The 17,404-nt window shown below is 47.8% G+C and overlaps 2 protein-coding genes across 2 annotated transcripts in view; one reads left to right on the forward strand and one right to left on the reverse strand.

The window, feature by feature from the left end:
* Positions 1-2,831: 2,831 nt before the first annotated feature.
* On the reverse strand, positions 2,832-3,989 carry LOC126502082 (uncharacterized). The gene has a single exon (XM_050142875.1). It carries the CDS (start codon positions 3,600-3,602, stop codon positions 2,958-2,960), a length of 645 nt encoding a protein of 214 aa, XP_049998832.1. The 5' UTR covers positions 3,603-3,989; the 3' UTR covers positions 2,832-2,957.
* Positions 3,990-4,196: 207 nt separating this feature from the next.
* Dusp10 (dual specificity phosphatase 10) overlaps positions 4,197-17,404 on the forward strand; it is a 40,559-nt gene continuing 27,351 nt past the window's right edge. Inside the window, exons 1-2 of the mRNA XM_050142861.1 lie at positions 4,197-4,328; positions 6,538-7,389. Coding sequence (XP_049998818.1) covers positions 6,579-7,389 — 811 coding nt within the window. The 5' untranslated portion in view covers positions 4,197-4,328; positions 6,538-6,578. The remainder of the gene's footprint in view (positions 4,329-6,537; positions 7,390-17,404) is intronic.

Below are 17,404 nucleotides of genomic sequence, written 5' to 3' on the forward strand. Positions count from 1 at the left end.
GGGGCATTTTGGATTTTCAGACTAACAATGCTTAACCTGTGTTAGACATGAAGCAGTACCCGGGGTGGTTAGCCACACTCATGACACATTTCCCTTCTGGTGTCCTACCTCCCTCCTCAGTAAGATCACATTCAGTTCTGAGACTAGACCTGGCAGGGATTTCTAAGAATGAAACATGATTGCTCAGCTCGATGAGGGGGGAAATGTGACGGTCTTTGGTGTGGTCACACACAATAACAATTAGAAACCATCAGTTCCACCTGAGGTGTTGCTAGTGGCCCATGGCTAATACACTGGGTATATATACAATCTTGACCCTCGGGCCTAGCCAGAATACTCTTCTGATGAAGGGCAGGTATTTGTGACATCACAAGGCAGGGGCAGTTTGGAGAGCACAAGGCCAGAGAAGGGGGTCTTGTCTAAGTGGGGACAGGGAGCCTATGACTCCCCTGTTCTGCTAGTCACCTCTGTGTGGCCAGTGGAGGCCAGGCCTGAGTTTTGAAAAGATGCCTGGGGCCAAGTTCCAAGGTCAGACACGGCTATATCATCTCCATTCTCTGGGCCTCTAATTGCATTATGGGTAAACTGATTTCAGAGATTCAGAAACAATACAGACTCTATCTTTAAAAGAAAGACTGTCTTGCGGTCTCTTGAGTAAAAAAATTTCCAGATCTGTAGATCTAGACTCGTGTCAAGGGTGGAGTTGGGGATGTGATCACAGAGATCCACAGCAGGTCTCCCCTCCCACTCGATGTCCCAGCTCCTCTAGATCATCCTAACAGGGGCTCCTGTTGGAGTCCTGGTGGAGTGATCTCTGGCATCCACGTGGCTTCAGATTAAAGCAGTCAGGGCAGGTTCTAGAATGGTGTCATCCAGCAGAAACAGGCAGTGAGTAAAGTCATGTGACATGGTCTACTAGTCACATTGGAACTAAAAGATGATTGAAATTAAGTTTAATGACATGCCATCTAACCCAGCATATCCGAAATGTCAGCAATCCACACATTAACACCCTTTAAATGTTCCACAAGTTTTCAAAACCCAAAGTGTGTTTTCAACTCAGTGTGTCTCAGTTCCAACTAACCACCTTTCGAGTGTGCAAAGTCACAGTGAGTGGCCACTATAATAAAACAAAATTACAGGAGGAAGAATTCTTCCCACTCATTCACAAAATGCGCCCTCATTACCCTCATTACACCGTTAGCTCAGAAAGGTGTCTACCCTTTGCGGAGGACTGAAGCTCTCAGCAGAACCGCCTTCAAGGCCACTTCCTCCAGGAGCTCCTCCTAGCCCTGCCTGAGAATGACTCCCGTGACCTTACCTCCCCACCTCCTCGTTTCTAGTCCTTAACACATTTCCTACTTCTTACTGATTGAATAGCACCTTTATTGAGGAATTTAATTTTGCCAAATTTCCTGGAAGCCTCTCCCCAACTTAATTCCAGAATCTCCCGGAATCTCCCTTTTTCTTCAGGATGATTTTGAAGAGCTCACCATTCTGCCATCAGACACTTGATGAACATTAGAACAAGTCCACCTCACACTATCTGCTTTCTGTCTCGGATCGTAGCCACAGTTAACTTCAGCCTTCCGCTCGCACACAGCACAGGGCTCTGGTAGAAACCCAGGGTCCTTAGAGTTTGTAGGAATTAGGCTACAAACCAACACAAACATGACAAACCCCAAGGGCAATGAAGAGGCTTCACTCTTCCTAGGGGACTAAACACAGCAACAAGCCTGGGCTGTGCATTTGACATGGGTTGTGCTCACGGCCCTTGGCTGATTCCCTGCATTTAAACTCCAGAAAGTATTTTCACACTCATGATCAATCAAAATCACCTCTCTCTGTATAAAAGCGTTGTAGAATAGAGAGAGAGGGTAAAAATCTCCCTGATATCTGACTTCTTCCTAGAATATAAGCTATGCAAGCCGTGCTACCTAATTTAAAAAGCCTCCATATCTTTGCACATGTTAGTAATCTGGTAATTACTCTATGATTCAGGTGTGATTGATGATGACTAGTTTTGTCAGTAGTTCCCCCCCCCCTTTCTTCCAGCTTGGATGACTTACATTTTTATCTAACCAAATTGCAATAACATCTAAGGTTGAAACTATAAAACAATCATCTCATTAAATCTCTCTCACTTCACCTCCTCCTCAGGGCTTTGTGAATGGCAATTCACAGGCTCTTAAACACCTTTAGGCAGAGGGTCCCTTCTAAAACAAACTCACCCCTTCCAATGTTTTCCGTCTACATAGAACCTCCTCCTACCCTCCCTCAGTTATTCACACAAGTACCTTTTCACCTCCCGCCACAGGGAAATTCACGTTTTATAGGTGCACATATAAACACAGGGAATCTGACTGGACAGACAAAAGTCAGATTCAATACTTAGAACTCAAAGCGTGAATGGGGACCTCCACCGCCTCCAGTAACTGTACTCAGATAGTCCCAGGTATTTCAACTACAAGCACCTACAAAGTCTGGAAACTTCTTTTCTGGCCTCTCTGAAAAGCACATACAGCCTATCCTGACCTTACTGGTTCTCAAAGATCTAAGGACCAAATGGTGTGTCCTGGACACTCATGAGCTGGCCTTCAGGGGAACGTGTGTGGGTATAGGTGTAACAAAGGGCTACATAAAAATCTTTTTGGCAACACCAGTGTGCACTCAAGGGAGATCAGTCAGTCCATAGAGGGCCAGCCAAGGTGAGGGTTCTGATTCTAGTTCAAACCTTCTGATTCTAGATCGACAGTGGCAAAAGAATGTTTGGGGTCTAAAGCATGCCTCCGAACACTTCTCATTAGTGAGGACAGCTGAACCTTCCACAGAGCAGATAATGTTTTATTCCACTTCAATTACTTCACATATTGGTCTTCTTCTCTGAGCTAGGAGGGGGTAGGGAGGTATAAAAAGCTCTATTGCTTCAGGATTCTTTGATCTATCTTCGTCATAGTTCATCTAAGCTTTTCCACTCCTTTGAATTCCAGGGTCACTCTTCTGCAGGTTCCCTGATATTTTTCTGGCGAGGCACTGGCAGACTTGCTCAGTTTCCCATTTCTCTTCCCTGGACACAGGCTGCGTCCTGGGACCCCTCTGATAGTCAAAGATCGGGGAACCGGGAGGCCAGGCGTTGGCTCCTCTACGCTCCTCAAGCGCCGCTCATTCTGGCTGTTCATCCGAAACTCGACGTCCTTCGCGCTTGCAGTTCCAAGCTGGCGGTCCTTAGCTCGCCGAGGGCCCTGCGCCACCAAGGGCCGACCGCCCAGCACCGTGGGGCGGATGGACTGCGAGCGAAAAGACACCGCGATCTGGGAGGAGGGTGGGGGCCGGTGCCGGGGCTGTGGCGCTTGCTGGACGCTCGTCTGGCCCGGCCACGCCCAGCCCTGACGGCTGGCGCCCGTGCGCCCCCTGTGGCCGCTGGAGGGGAGCCAAGCCTCCTCCTCCGCGTAGCTCTCCGGGGTGCCACCTTCGGATTCGGAGTCCTGCGAACAGGCTGGGGACGGCGGGGGAGTGACCGGGGCACGGAAGTAGGGAAACCGGAGCACTGCGCGCAGCCTCCGGGCAGGAGAGCAGTAGGGCAGCCGGAGAGGCAGCGACATCTGCGGGCCGGGCCGAGCGGGGCTGCGGGGAGGCCGGCCCTGTGCGCGCTCACGTCCCGCGTGGCGCTGTCACGGCCATGGAGGCACCCGGCTTCGAGTCGCCCGCGGCCTCGGGAAAGTTGGCCGGACACTTCGGAGCCTCCACCCCGAGTCACGAGGTGGAGTGGAGACCCCCCGCGAGGCCCGTGTCCGCACCAGGTGGCGTGGGAGGGTCCGGTACTCAGAAAGAACCAGTTTCAGCCGGAGCGGCCAGCGCAAGCCGTTGACACTTCAGTCCCGGGAAGGGTTAACCGGGTCCTACCGCCTAGGTTTACATGTAAATAGAGAACTGCTGCTCCGCGCGGGCCCGGGCTGGCTCTTTTAAGTTTTTGATTGGTTGCCAATGACATCACCGCCCGCGTTCTAACACACCAAACCCACAAGCGCGTCTGAGCGGGCCGCCTTCCCGCGGTGAGGCCACGCCCCTTTCTCCGCCCTCTCGGCCACCTATTGGCCACAGGCCACTGTGAGGTAGCGGGCGGCGGTCTCTGTATCCTCATTGGCGCAGTGCGACGTCGCTCGGCGGAGGCCCCGCCCACTCCGAAGCTTACATTTACGCTGTAGCAAAAGAGAAAGTAACTCTGTGTTGCTGCTGGGGATCAATGAAGCTGAGTGAATGGGGGCGCACTGCGCGAGCGCATAGCTGGAGCGGGCGCCAGATGGTGGAGGGCTACGCTTATTGATGAAGTAAGTGGAAGTCATTGCGGCCACTCAGAGCCCGAGGCTGGAGGGTCCCGTGTGGTTTGTGTGTGTGTGTGTGTGTGTGTGTGTGTGTGTGTGTGTGTGTGTGTGCGTGCGTGTGAGAGAGACAGAGACAGATCCACATCAGGTAAGGAAGGTCCTAAGGTTTAGGCTCTTGGTCTGGTTGCCTTGGGATAAAGAGAGGAAATGAGTTTTGGTTCGGTTAACATGCTTTGTGGCAGTTTTCAAAGCCTAAGGCTTTGCTGATGCTCAGCGGTGGCCAGGAAGGGGGATGCTAAGTGCCCCAGGAGTGGGGAAGAAACATTCTCTAACCACTTGGGTTGTTTGTTTGTTTTCCTCCAGTCCCTGTTTTGTGGTAGAAGGGAGACTAGCGAGGAGCAGAGTAAGGGAAAGCGCTATTTTTGTGGGAGATTTCCCCTGGCCAGACTGGATGGCTTTGGAGCTATCTGCTGCAAGGATGCAGATCTCGGTGCACTCTGTGCCTGTGTGCAAGCCGCGCACGCACTCAGTGTGGAGGTGCCGGTCCCAGCCTGTCTCTGGGAGCACATTCTTGGGTCCTGCTCCTAGGGAATGGGCTACTGATCCCGGACGTCCCCTACAAGATACCACGATAGCAAAGACTTTGACTGCATTCATGGTCTAACTGGGACACAGTTAAGCTTCTGGAATAGTACTCGCCCTGAAAAAAAAAAATACTACGCAAGGGAGGCAGACAGGCAGGGAGGGAAGTATGGAGGGAGGGAGGAAAGCAAGAGGTTGAATCCTTTGCTCCCATCCAAAGGTGGGTGAGAGAAACCTGAGTCAGTGGGGGATATACCGACACGGGTAGGTACGTGCTCCGGTGTGTTCTTGTGTGGATTCCGCCGGTGACACTTTGGCTCCGTGTCAGAGAACGGTGACGGTCATGAGTAGACCGATGATCCATGCATGTTTTTCCAGACCAATTTTAAAGTTCGTTTAGGTGAGTGGCTCTTGCTTGGGGTTTGATTTCTTTGCTGTGTGCATGTCTAGTAGAGGAGTCAGAATGGCTGTGCCTAGGAAGAGGGAAGTGACCCATTGCAGGCACCCTGGGGGGTGGCAGAGATAACCCTGTGGGCACCACTTCCCAGCTTCTTAATTGGGCTGTCTGAGGCGAGGGACAAGTGGAGTTGCCCTCATGGAATCCATACTGTCTCCAAGAAGGATATCAGTATAGGACTGGAAAAAAAATCTCTTAGATTTGTCACTTAAATGGAGATGCAAAGTCTGTACCACCCGGATGAAATCCAAACCCTTCTTTGCTTAGGTGCTTAGGGGTGCAGCACAGGGAAGGGCGAGCAACAGTGAGAGGGGGCAAGGGAGAATGGGTCAGCCTGGGTTGGGGTTCCCAGACCTGCCTGACTCATTTGGGGACATGGTTTTAGGGCAGTTGTTCACACTGAAAGGGGGATGTAGGACTTGATTTAGAAGAGGCTCGCAGAAGACATGTAAGCTTTGAATAGGGCCGTGTTTAGCTTTTCGAAGGGGCCACTAGAACTGGAAAGCAAGCAAAGATGAGTGGCTAGCCTTGCCGGCTGACTTAGGGAGACACATTCCTGATTTGCAGAAAGTTGACATCTGCCCCGATGTAAATTTAGCTGCCATGCATCTCTGTGCATCTCTGTGAGCCCTGACAATGTGCTCGCTTATCTCTTTGCCTTGGCCATGGGTAAAGAAATGAAATAGAGTGCATGCCAGGGAGGACAAATGCATCCATCACAGGTGCAATACCCATCACAGGTGCAATACCCATCACAGGTGCAATACCCATCACAGGTGCAATACCCATCACAGGTGCAATACCCATCACAGGTGAAATATCTTTCTGCCCAGGAGCCGGGGCTCAGAGAAAATCTGCCTGGTTCTCTGGACCTTTACCTTCACTAAGGCTGAACTCTGATTAGGGTCCATGAAAGGATGCCCATTACCATTTCTGGCATCACTTCCAAATTTAACCTTCAACTTAGCATAAGCATGGATGGGGGTCCCTCAAGGATGCATCCTCTCTGAATAGATCAAAGTGAATTTCAGGCCTTGATGATACCATGACCAAGGACACCTAGGAGGACTCTGACTTTGCTCAGAGATATGCAGAAGTCTTTCCCAGGGATTGGATGAGACTGCCTTTTGTGTCATGTGACTTTATTCTTTCTTTCCTTCTTCCCCTTCTTTGCAGACACTTGAGTTCTTCTTGAATTGCCAGTTTTCAGCCTCCTCATGCCTCCATCTCCTTTAGACGACAGGGTAGTAGTGACACTGTCTAGGCCTGTCCGACCTCAGGATCTCAACCTTTGTTTAGACTCTAGCTACCTTGGCTCTGCCACCCCAGGCAGCAGTAGCCACCCTCCCGTCATTGCCACCGCCGTTGTGACCCTCAAGGCTGCGAATCTGACGTATATGCCCTCATCCAGCGGCTCTGCCCGCTCCCTGAATTGTGGATGCAGCAGTACTAGCTGCTGCACTGTGGCAACCTACGACAAGGATCACCAAGCCCAGACTCAAGCTATTGCCGCAGGCACTGCCACCACCGCCATAGGAACCTCGACCACCTGCCCTGCTAACCAGATGGTCAACAGCAATGAGAACACAGGCTCTTTAAGTCCATCGGGTGGGGTGGGTAGCCCTGTGTCAGGGACTCCCAAGCAGCTAGCCAGCATCAAAATCATCTACCCCAATGACCTGGCGAAGAAGATGACCAAGTGCAGCAAGAGTCACCTGTCCAGCCAGGGTCCTGTCATCATTGACTGCAGGCCTTTCATGGAGTACAATAAGAGTCATATCCAAGGAGCTGTCCACATTAATTGTGCCGATAAGATCAGCCGGCGGAGGCTGCAGCAGGGCAAGATCACTGTCTTAGACTTGATTTCCTGTAGGGAAGGCAAAGACTCTTTCAAGAGGATCTTTTCCAAAGAAATTATTGTTTATGATGAGAATACCAATGAACCGAGCCGAGTGATGCCGTCCCAGCCGCTTCACATAGTCCTCGAGTCCCTGAAGAGAGAAGGCAAAGAACCCGTGGTGTTGAAAGGTAATGATCCCCACCCACTTCCTCAAATACTGTCCTGGTCAGCTAGGTTCACTCCAGAGATTCTCTTAGAAGTGGCAGCCTCTCTTTCCCCTACCCCCCAGACACCATGAACCAAAATCTCCTTTCTTCTTGTCTTTTCTTCTACCCTTTTTAAAAATGTTAGTATAGTAAGAAAATCCAAGTAGCAATGAGTTGATATCCAGATCTGAGTCCCCAGCCTTGATCTGACTTATGTTTTGTTCATATTTCACCTGATATGGTTTTCAAAAGATGCTTTGTATTTGTACACCCGAGGTGGTATCTCAAGTCATGGCTTCTCTGGGAGCTCTGTTTCAGTCTGTGACTGGTTGGAAAGTCTTTGTTTCTCAAGAACTAACTGAAGTGGATGGCCCAGAGGAGGCAGTATCTATGGCACATACCAAATAAATCTGTGGGTGCCAGTTCTTTGTGTGAGAAACTCCTGATGTTTCTCACCTGTCTGATTGTCTTGACTTCCATATTGCTTTATAAAGTTATCTTCAACCAAGGCAGAAATTTTTATTTTAAATCCATATTGAAATTGTGACTTCTCCAAATAACATCCATTCCTTAAGGAAAGCTCCAAGGGGATGGAGATTTGAAGTGCCCTGCAACCTTTTGTTCTTTCTGGCGTCAACTGACAACAGTTGACTTCTGGTTCTTCCCAAGGAGGAGTCATGCATCACTTTCCCTTCATGTGATGATTGGAACCCCCCCAAAAGGAATGAATGACCCACTCGTCTCTGAGCTGCTTCCATAAGTGTTGCCCTGACCTTGCCCATCTTGTCCTCCAATGCTGTCCTTTGGGCTCTAAACATGACTCTTTTGATAGTGTCTACATGGTCGTGATGGAGAGTGATAACTGTCTTTGTTTTGTTTTGAGCCACTGGGAGTGGGTCATGTCGCAGCCCACTTGCTCATCTTTGCTCTTCAGCACTGTCCTTTTGGGGTCTAAGCATCGTTCTTCTGATAGTGTGTACTGGTCATGGTGGAGAGTGATAGCTACCCTTGTTTGTGTTTTGAGCCACTGGGGAATGGGGTGTGCTACATCTCCAGCCAATGACCTAAAGTGTTGTTGACATCAGTGTTGCTAGGTTCCTTTGAGCACTTTTCATATGTAAGTTGGAGCAGGCTGCTTAGGTAAGCAAGGTGAGGATTGGTCTTTGTGGGATAGCTATGCACATTCTCCTTTTTTCTCAAGTGACGAGACTGTCTTGCTCTTAGAAACACAGTTTAGTTACCTTTTGCTATGTGATGTACCTTCCCGCTTGTGGTTATCTTTGCAGGCAAATGTCACGAAGACACAGCTCTCGTTGGGGCATGTGGGTTCACAGTTCTACACAGTTCTAGAAGCCCTGGACACTGTTATGATGGTGGCAGTATGTTTTCTTAGAGTCACAGATATGTCAGGGTTCTGCAGCGGCGCTCTGTTCTTCATTCTGAATTCTTACTGGGTTGGCTTTTAGAATCCCCCAGGGACTTTAACCCTGCCAGGCTTCTCCCAGCATGATCTTGTCTTGTCTGTTTTTGCAAATGAGAAAACACCATCTACAAATTCCCCAACTGTAAACAGTTTGTCTTGGTTCACCAAGACAAATAGCTTTGCTGGGCTTCTTTTTTCTCCCATGGTTGGGATAGGTTTGGTAAAAAAATCAGCCTTTTTCTATAGGTTATCTAAGAATTAGCAAGAAACCTCACTTTATGATGACCCTGAACTTGAACACGGGGCTGATTGGGAGGTGTAGTGAATCGTATCCTCTCTCTGGCTATGGAGCTTGGTGGGGGAAGGGGTGGCCTATCAATTGCTGAGAAAAGTCTCTCCTGGGGACCAATGAGGAAGAAGGGGTTCCTCCATGCCTTTCCTGTAGACACATCTGAGGATCCCTGCAGCCTGGACTTGCTTGCTCATCAATGTCAGAGTAAGACTGCCTCAGTGGGGCGGGGCTGGACACGCAGCTGACCTCACCACCAGGCGCCCTGGGCAGCTGCGCTCAGGGCTAGTCATTTCGGATTGGTGCGACACCGTGGCGGCCAGCTTGGAAGACGCTCTGGTGGTAGAGGTTGGGTTATTTGTAGTTTTGGGGGGGGAATTTTTCTTCAAATACCTTGGAATTTGATTGAAGATCTGTAGTTCACGGTCTGTTGTCTTCTTTGATATCATTATTAGTTTGGTACCTTTGGGAGGAATGGCCTAAAATCAGTATCACATGAGGGAGAAGGAAAAGGAGATGGACTATTGAGTTTCCCTGTTGTCCTCTTGTCTGGTCAAACCGGAGGTTAGTTTCAGGGTGTCCTGGAAGTGAAGGATGAGGTGTGCTTCTCTCAACAAGCATGGTGTGTAGCTTTTCCTAGGTTCTTGAGTGGAAGAAGCAGACCATCCTGGTCTTGCTTGTCATCTGAGGTTTATTTTAGGGTTCCTCTTGTTGGTGACCTAAGATCGTATTTCAGCTAGTTGGGCATGGCACCATTTTGGGATGAGTGTATTGTATAGGGAGCGTGTGGCTGATGGGGTGGGAGCAGATGGCTAGAATGTATATGGTCGGAAGTCCTCAGGCCTTGTTGGTTTATTTTCAGAGATGCCGGATCCATCTGAGACTTTGCTTCGTGTTTGTAAACACCGGTTGCTACCCTCCCGGTTCAACTTTTATGTCCCTCAGTTTCAATGCCATGTTCTCCATTTTTGGAGCTGCCCATCAGGTCCAGTGGCGGCTGGGTTGCCATTTTAGTCAGGCAGTGTCAGGTTGGGGTGAAACTGATCAGGGGCACAGAAGCCCCTGGATTAAGTTACAGTTCTAATTTATAGTCCCCGCCCTACTATGACCTAGGTCCGAGTCTGTGTCTCGTTCTTAACCACTGAAGGGTACATGGCATCAGACCCTTGCTTCTGGTCAACTTCATCTCAGTGATCCAAAAGAATAAATCTTTAGGGATTTAGTCTTTGAAAGAGCTGCACCGTTTCCCACCCAACTACATACAACTTGGTTTCTGGGCTAAGAAAGAAGGCTGGACAGCCCTTGACCTTCTAAAATGAGAATGGCTGTTTTTTGCTGTCCTGTTTGTAAGGCTACCTTCCTTTTCAGCAATGCTGGCTTCTGGAAAATTCTTTGTCCTTTATGTGTGTGGGAAGGGCAAGTCTCCTACCACCCCCTCCCTCGGGGCAACCTAGGTCTTTAGCATTTAATGATCAAATATTTCAAACATTCAGAAAAGTATTAACGTATACAATGAACACCTTTATACCTACCAACCAGATTAAACTTGTGTTTTCCCCATTTGCCTTCCCTTCCTTGTTTTTGTAATATTCTATATTTCAAAACAATAGTCTGATGTTTAGAGTTAACATTGTATGTTTAATCAAGCTGGGAGTATTTTACAGGTTGGTGTAGACATTTTTCCCTGCTAAATAGTTAGTGTCATATACCTGCCCATGAGTATCCTTAAAAAGGTAGCATGCCACTGTTAGTGACTGGCTCTAAGTCTAAGGAAAAGCTTCCCTCCCCCTCCAGGAGATCCCTCAGGGCCTCTGTCTCTGCCTGTGTAGTGGTATGTCAGAGGCCAGGCCTGAACATGCTGCTAGCTGTTACAAAGCAACGATAGACTGTCTGCTACGGATTTTTCCAGCCCTGCTCTCTTCCAGAGGCTTTTTGAAGGGGCTGAGGGGTGTGTCGGGGGGAGGTGGCTGTAAAGACAGCTGACAGAGTCACAGGGAATCAGGTCGATATGAAAAATGTCCTCCTATTCTCCCCTATGCATTTTCATATTAGAAATATTTTATGTTAAGATATACAAACATGGTTGAACCATTTTTCATTGTAAAGATGGCATGTGCATAAAAATCTAGTCTTAGAAAAAATATGTAAGTTCATGTTACAGATACCACTCCCCCCCCCTAAAAAAACCCCAAACCTTCCTGAATCTCCCCTGAACAAAGAGCAAAGTTGGTCTAACCTTTTCCCTTACTCAAAACTGATTCTGGAATATGCATTAGGAAGCGGAGTCGCATGGCGATGAATGGCTGTGCTCAGAAATCAGAGACCCTGTGAAGAAATTCTTATTCTGCTTTCTTTTGGGGAAGCACTGGATCTCCCTCCCCTTTCTTTGTCTGGGATGTGATGATGCTCTTTGAGACATATCTCCATCACAGACTTATTTTATTCTTGTTATTCTGAATTCCTGACGAATGCTCAAGAGTAAATGCCGAACACCAGCTCTGTCAGAAAAAGCGGAGAAATGTAGGGAGAAGAGCCCGAGGTCTCCCGATTCCTCCATTCTGTGTCCTTGGGCAAGTTGCTCCAGCCTTTAGCTCCCTGGCGCTGGCTTCCTCATTTGTAAAGGAGGGGCACCCAACAGCGCTTAGGAATTCAGTAAGTGACCGGCCTGCTGGCCAAGTGTTCAGTAGATCTCTGTGTCTGTCCCTACGTACAGCTCAGCATTATTTCTGTGAGTTGAAATGTGTCAGGCAAAAGAGAGTTTGTGCACTTCTCTCGAGGGAGCATAACAGCCTAGGTATAGCTCTTTGTGTGTGTGTGTGTGTGTGTGTGTGTGTGTTGCTAGGGCCTAAAAATAACTTGGTGACTGTTACCTAATTTAAGTAGCATACAGTTGTGCCAAGTAATTGCAAAAACATGTTGGGTCAAGAGGCTGAGTGATCTGGGCATACCCTAGAATTATTTATTTGTAGGGGACTTTAGGAAAGCGGGACGATAAATCTGTCCGGCTGATGTCCTAGGGAGAAGAGTGAAAGTAGAAAACTTTTCAACTTTGTTTTCTCTGGCCTCGCCTCGATTTATTTTTGGAAGGATTGTAGTCTGCCTATAAAAGGGTAGATGGAAGGAGGAGGGGGTGTGGGCTGCTGCAGCCCTGAGTGGCACAGAGGAGCTGGAGTATGGGGGAAATGGGGGGGAGAAGGGGAGTTGATGCTCGCTCAGGGTCCTGAGTGTTCCCCTGAAGGACGACAGACTTGCCGCTGCCCTCCTCTGCCTCACTGCAGTGCAAGTGAAAGACCAATGGACTTGTGCGGTCCCCCCTCCTCACACCTGTTCTTACTTCCTCTGCTCCTTAGAGTCAGGTTTTTCCCGTGATACTACAGTGCATACACTTAGGGAGCTCAGGTGGCCCCTCAAGGGTGGCCTCTCTCAGAGGCTTGGGTTTGCTCTATGTGAGAATGGATAGGTTCCGATGATGCAGGATAACGGAGAGGAAGCGCATATGGAGTTGGTCCATGCAGTTCTCACTAAGTCGGGCACCATGGCCTTTGAGATGCTTCTGTCACTTTAACAGAGGGAAGGGCAAGTTGGTATCGACTCAGGACTGTGGGTCTTTACCAGTTCAGATCTGAGAACTGAACCGGGTTCAGCCACCTGGCTTATCAAAGATGAGTTCAGGAAACTTGGTAGAGGTGGGTAGTAGTTACTGATTACAAACGTTAATCACAGGCAGGAAACCAACAGGAAAACAACCTACCTAGTTTGAGTGCCCGTTTCTCCAGCAGGCACAAGCAGACAACAGGCTGAAAAGGTGCGCTTTGCTTCCCTGCTTAGTCCACTTGGGACAGCCTATCGGGAGGTCTGACAAGATCATAAGGGTAGAAGAGGTCCCTGGGCAGAGACCGTCAGAGGCCAGAGAAGCCAGAACATGTTTCTTTACATCCACTGCTGGGATCTATAGTCACCTCCGTCCTCCAAGATCCCCAGAGAGCAGTTTAGACATAAATTATATCACAAGGCAGTGCTTAGGCAACCTCATCACTGATACCAGAGGCTAACTCCACACTGAAGGTATCCTGCTGGTTTTTGTTCTGAGACTGAGTCACCGTGGAGCACAAGCTAGCCTTGAACTTGTGGCAGTCATTCCCTTGCCTCCTCTCCCAAGTGCTGGGATTATGGACAGGTGGCCCCATATCCAGCTTAAGGCTAAGAATCCTGACCCTCAGAACTGTCATCCAGTCAGCTCTGGAGGGGCTTTGAGTCTGTGGCTACCCAGAGCTGCCCATGCTGTCACATGACAGCCTATCAGGTGGCCCCTCCCAGAGATCTTGATTGAGTTGGTCTAGGGTGCCATCTGACACAGCAAGATTTTGAAAAGCTCCCCAAATGATTTTGCTGCACAGTGAAACTGGAAAACCATTGATCTAGTTCAAGCTCATTATGTAGTTATGGAAATGAAGTCCGCAGAGGTTTATGACTAATCCAAGGTCACGTGCATTGTTAATTCCACAGCCTTGGTCCTTGCTGCTAACATAGGTCTTGCTGGGTCCTGATACATGTGTGTACATTATCATCACATAGTAGCAACATCCAGTGTGTCGGGTCAAACATTAAATAAAATAATTTACGTAGTGGTTTTGAAAACTAGTGCCTGTCTTTTCTGTTTTCAAGCTTTCGCTCAGAACAGAAACAACAACAAAGATGATATCCAAGGGTTTTGGAAACCAGTGTGCTTCAGATTTCACCTGGGTCCTGGAGATATGGGCCAACTACTAGCGCCGACTCAGTCCCATCTTCTAAGGAACTTGATGTTTTAAGAAAGAACTAAAAAAAATGCCAAGATACATCTGAAAGTGATATCTAGGTGTAGAGTACTTGCTCAGGAGGTGCGAGGCCCGGGGTTTGAGTCTCAGAGCTCCAAGCCAAAAACAGACAAGTAAAGCATTTCAGATGCTAACAGCTCTTTATGCAGGTGGCATCATAGTGGTCCAACCTGGTGGGCAGAGAGATTCAGCCGTAGGTCTCATAACTACTAGTAGTCCCTTCTTGTGTGAGGCACTGTGTGGAGTTGGGAAATCTGCTGTCAGTGCCTGCGGTCTGCATGCTAGGAAGAGAACATCCAGACAAGGCCAGACTTCCTGTAGCCTTACATTAGAGTGTGTGTGTGTGTGTGTGTGTGTGTGTGTGTGTGTTTGTAAGAGTGTGTGAGTGTGTAAGAATGGGCATGTGTGTGAGAATGTGTGTGTATGTGTGTGTGTGTAAGAGTATATGTGTGTGAGAAAGAGTATGTGTGTATGAGAGACCGTGTGTGTATGAGTGTGAGAATGTGTGTGTGAGAGAGACAACGTGTGTGTATGAGTGTGAAAATGTATATGTGTGTGTGTGTGTGTGTGTGTGAGAGAGAGAGAGAGAGAGAGAGAGAGAGAGAGAGAGTGTGTGTGTGTGTTCTTCATCCCCAGCTTGTTCAGGGAATAGTTTATCTTCAGGAAATGTTCTGCTAAGTACATTTGTATTTTCTCAGCTTTCTTTTTCGAGAATGACTTTAACTTTCTCTAAGCACACTATGGGCCTACAGCATTTCTTTCCAAGGCCGTGGCCTGAAAAGAAAGAATTTGCTGTTTTTTAATGATCGAAAGGGAAATATTACATGCTCCTTCTGCCTCCAGAGTTCGAGGTAGACAGGGCTCCTCTGTGTAACAGAGTGGAACTCTGTCATTTGAGCCTCGCTGCTTTGGATGTGTTTCTGATAGAGACAAGACCTGTATTTAATTTCACCATGTGTCCTTTGTGAGAAAAAGGACGCATGAGGTAAACAGACCAGCTCAACAGTGCTTCAGAGACAGGGTTTTGGCCTGTTCTTATTTTTTTATGTTTTCAAGTGCCATCCTGAGGTATGAGGCCAGGATGAAAATGCAGTTCTCTTTGGCTCCTAAGCTTCCTTTGTTTCCCCTAACTGATGAAGGTTCCAGTATTCGTTTCTTTTTCCTGTTGCTATGAGAAGATGCTCTCGCCTGAAGCCAGGGAAGGTTTATTATGATACACAGTTTATTGTGGTGGGGAAGGCGTGGTGGCCGAAGCCTGAGGCAGCTGCTCACGTCACGTCTGCAGTCAGGAAGCAGCGAGCTTGGATGCTTGGAAGCAGCTTGCTTTCTCCGTCGTCTCCACATACTGCATGTGCTACTGATTTAGATTCCGATCTTACTAACCCAGAAAAATTAAAGAGAAGAACAAACAACAAGTTTTCAAGTTTGTCTTGTAGGTTGTTGAAATCCTGTCTCAAAAAAAAAAAAAACTTTTATTGTAGAATAAATAAAAGGCATGTTTTGTATTCAGCTTGCTAATGCTATCTGATCATGATGTCTTTCCTGTAGATGCTTTCATCCAGAACCAAAGAACAAAATCTTAGCATCATTTTAGTTTTGAGGATCTATCTGTATCAGATATCATTACTTAAAAGTTAGTGAATTTGTATTCCCTCCTGCTGGCAAGATCCATATTCTGTCTGACTTAAAGAAAAAGAAGGTTGAGTTTGCTTTGCATAGGAAATAAGCTGTGGCCTCTTAGAGCTTTCACAGGAGAGAGAGGAAATTACCTCCTAAATATCTGTTCCACGTCTCACCTCTCACCGCTGGAATGAAATAGCCCGCAGAAGGCAGTGCGAGGAGGAAGGCTCTGTTGTGGCTTCCAGTTTGACAAAGGCTGTCGTGGTGAGGGAGGCCTGGTGGCAGGAACATGAGGCTGCTTACTCTTGCTGGACTCTCCAGACTCTTTCAGGTGGCCTGGTCCTCCTCTCTCCGTAGTTACATCTTTGTGGAACATCCTTCTGGACACATCAGGGGTGTATCTTCCCAGATGATTCTTAATCCAGCTGTCCCCAGTCTGTCCCTCATCAGCCTGGTACCCCACACATCGCTAGCAAACTTGTTCTTCCCTGGCAAAGCAGAAGTGCCTTTCCAGAAAGAAAGTGGGTGTAGACCCGACACATTATCTGACTTCTTTAGTGTTTTAGTCTTGTCAAAAGTCTCCCCACAGCCCCACCCGAGGCTTGAATTTCATGGAAAGCAAAACAAAGTCCAACTGTTCTTTGTTATTTCCAGAAAAGGTTTTTTACCTTCTTGTTTTACACAATGAGAAGGACCCCACTGATCATCTGTTGCTCACTTCTGGTACCAAGTATAAAGAAAACACGCCTGGTCCAGGGGTGACGTCAGGTCCATTTTGCTTGTGAGGACCTTTAATTTATCTCACACATTGCAGTAGGCACTCTGCTGACTTTATCTTGTGTCTGAAGTAAGAAGCAGGGCCTTGCTGCCCAGTTCAGTACCTTAAGGAATAAATCTCACACCCTTTGAGTCATAGCCCTGAGGTCCATTACTGCTGCAGGAAATCGTACCAGATGTTGCTACTGGAAAGAGAGAAGAAGAAATCTGATGAAAAGGGGGTGGGGCAAGAGGAGTGGCAGGAAAAAGCCAACCTGAAGATAAGAGGTGAAAGCTGTGGACCTCACTGCTTCCCTCTGGAAATGATAAGACTAGAGTAAACTTCTCAGGGGAATCATTTTCTTCCGTCTTGTCTTTCTTATTACAGCGTTCTGTTTTTTAAATGGTAAAGTTTTGAAAAATGAGTCGTGTGATTCTCTGAATGTGATGTTTTAATGTGCCATCCCAGTTACTGACTGGCTTGTACCAGGTTTTGAGTTCAATCCCCAGAGGGGGTGGGGCAAGAAAGAACAGGGGTGGGATGCACATTTGGTGGTGGAGCATTTGACAAGCATGCCAAGGACCTTGGTGAATTCCCAGCAAGCTGTTCTTTTGATATCAAGTCTGAGGTCTATCATATTCCTATTTGAAAGCGGGCTGTGGGTCTTTTGGATGAGAGTTTTATCACAGAGGTGTCTTCGGTTAAATACCTCTTCCCTTCCCCCATTTCCTTAGCTATCCTCAAGGGAAAGTGGCCTGCTCTGTCCTTAGAGCTAATTTTGCAAGTGCTATTAACCCAGGTTATATCCCAGACTCTGGGCATGTTAGCTTATAATGTGTCAGAAGTTTTTGGTTTGTTTTTTAGTAGCAACTCTGAGAAATTTTGAAATGTCAATGTCATTTCTCATGTTTATGAAGCGTTTCTGTACTGTCAATGTCCTATGCCATGAAAACACCAGTGACTAAGACTCAGGTCCTTGACCTGGTGGAACCTGGGCATTTTATGATAGGACTTAGTGTATTTGTAAATGTTCGGAATCTTAATAATATAGATATAAGGATGTTAAATATTTCTGTATCACACTCTCCATG

Source organism: Alexandromys fortis, unplaced genomic scaffold, assembly GCF_014885135.2.
Source record: "Alexandromys fortis isolate MF-2015 unplaced genomic scaffold, M_Fortis_MF-2015_v1.1 scaffold_51, whole genome shotgun sequence".
In the NCBI taxonomy this organism is placed as follows: domain Eukaryota; kingdom Metazoa; phylum Chordata; class Mammalia; order Rodentia; family Cricetidae; genus Alexandromys; species Alexandromys fortis.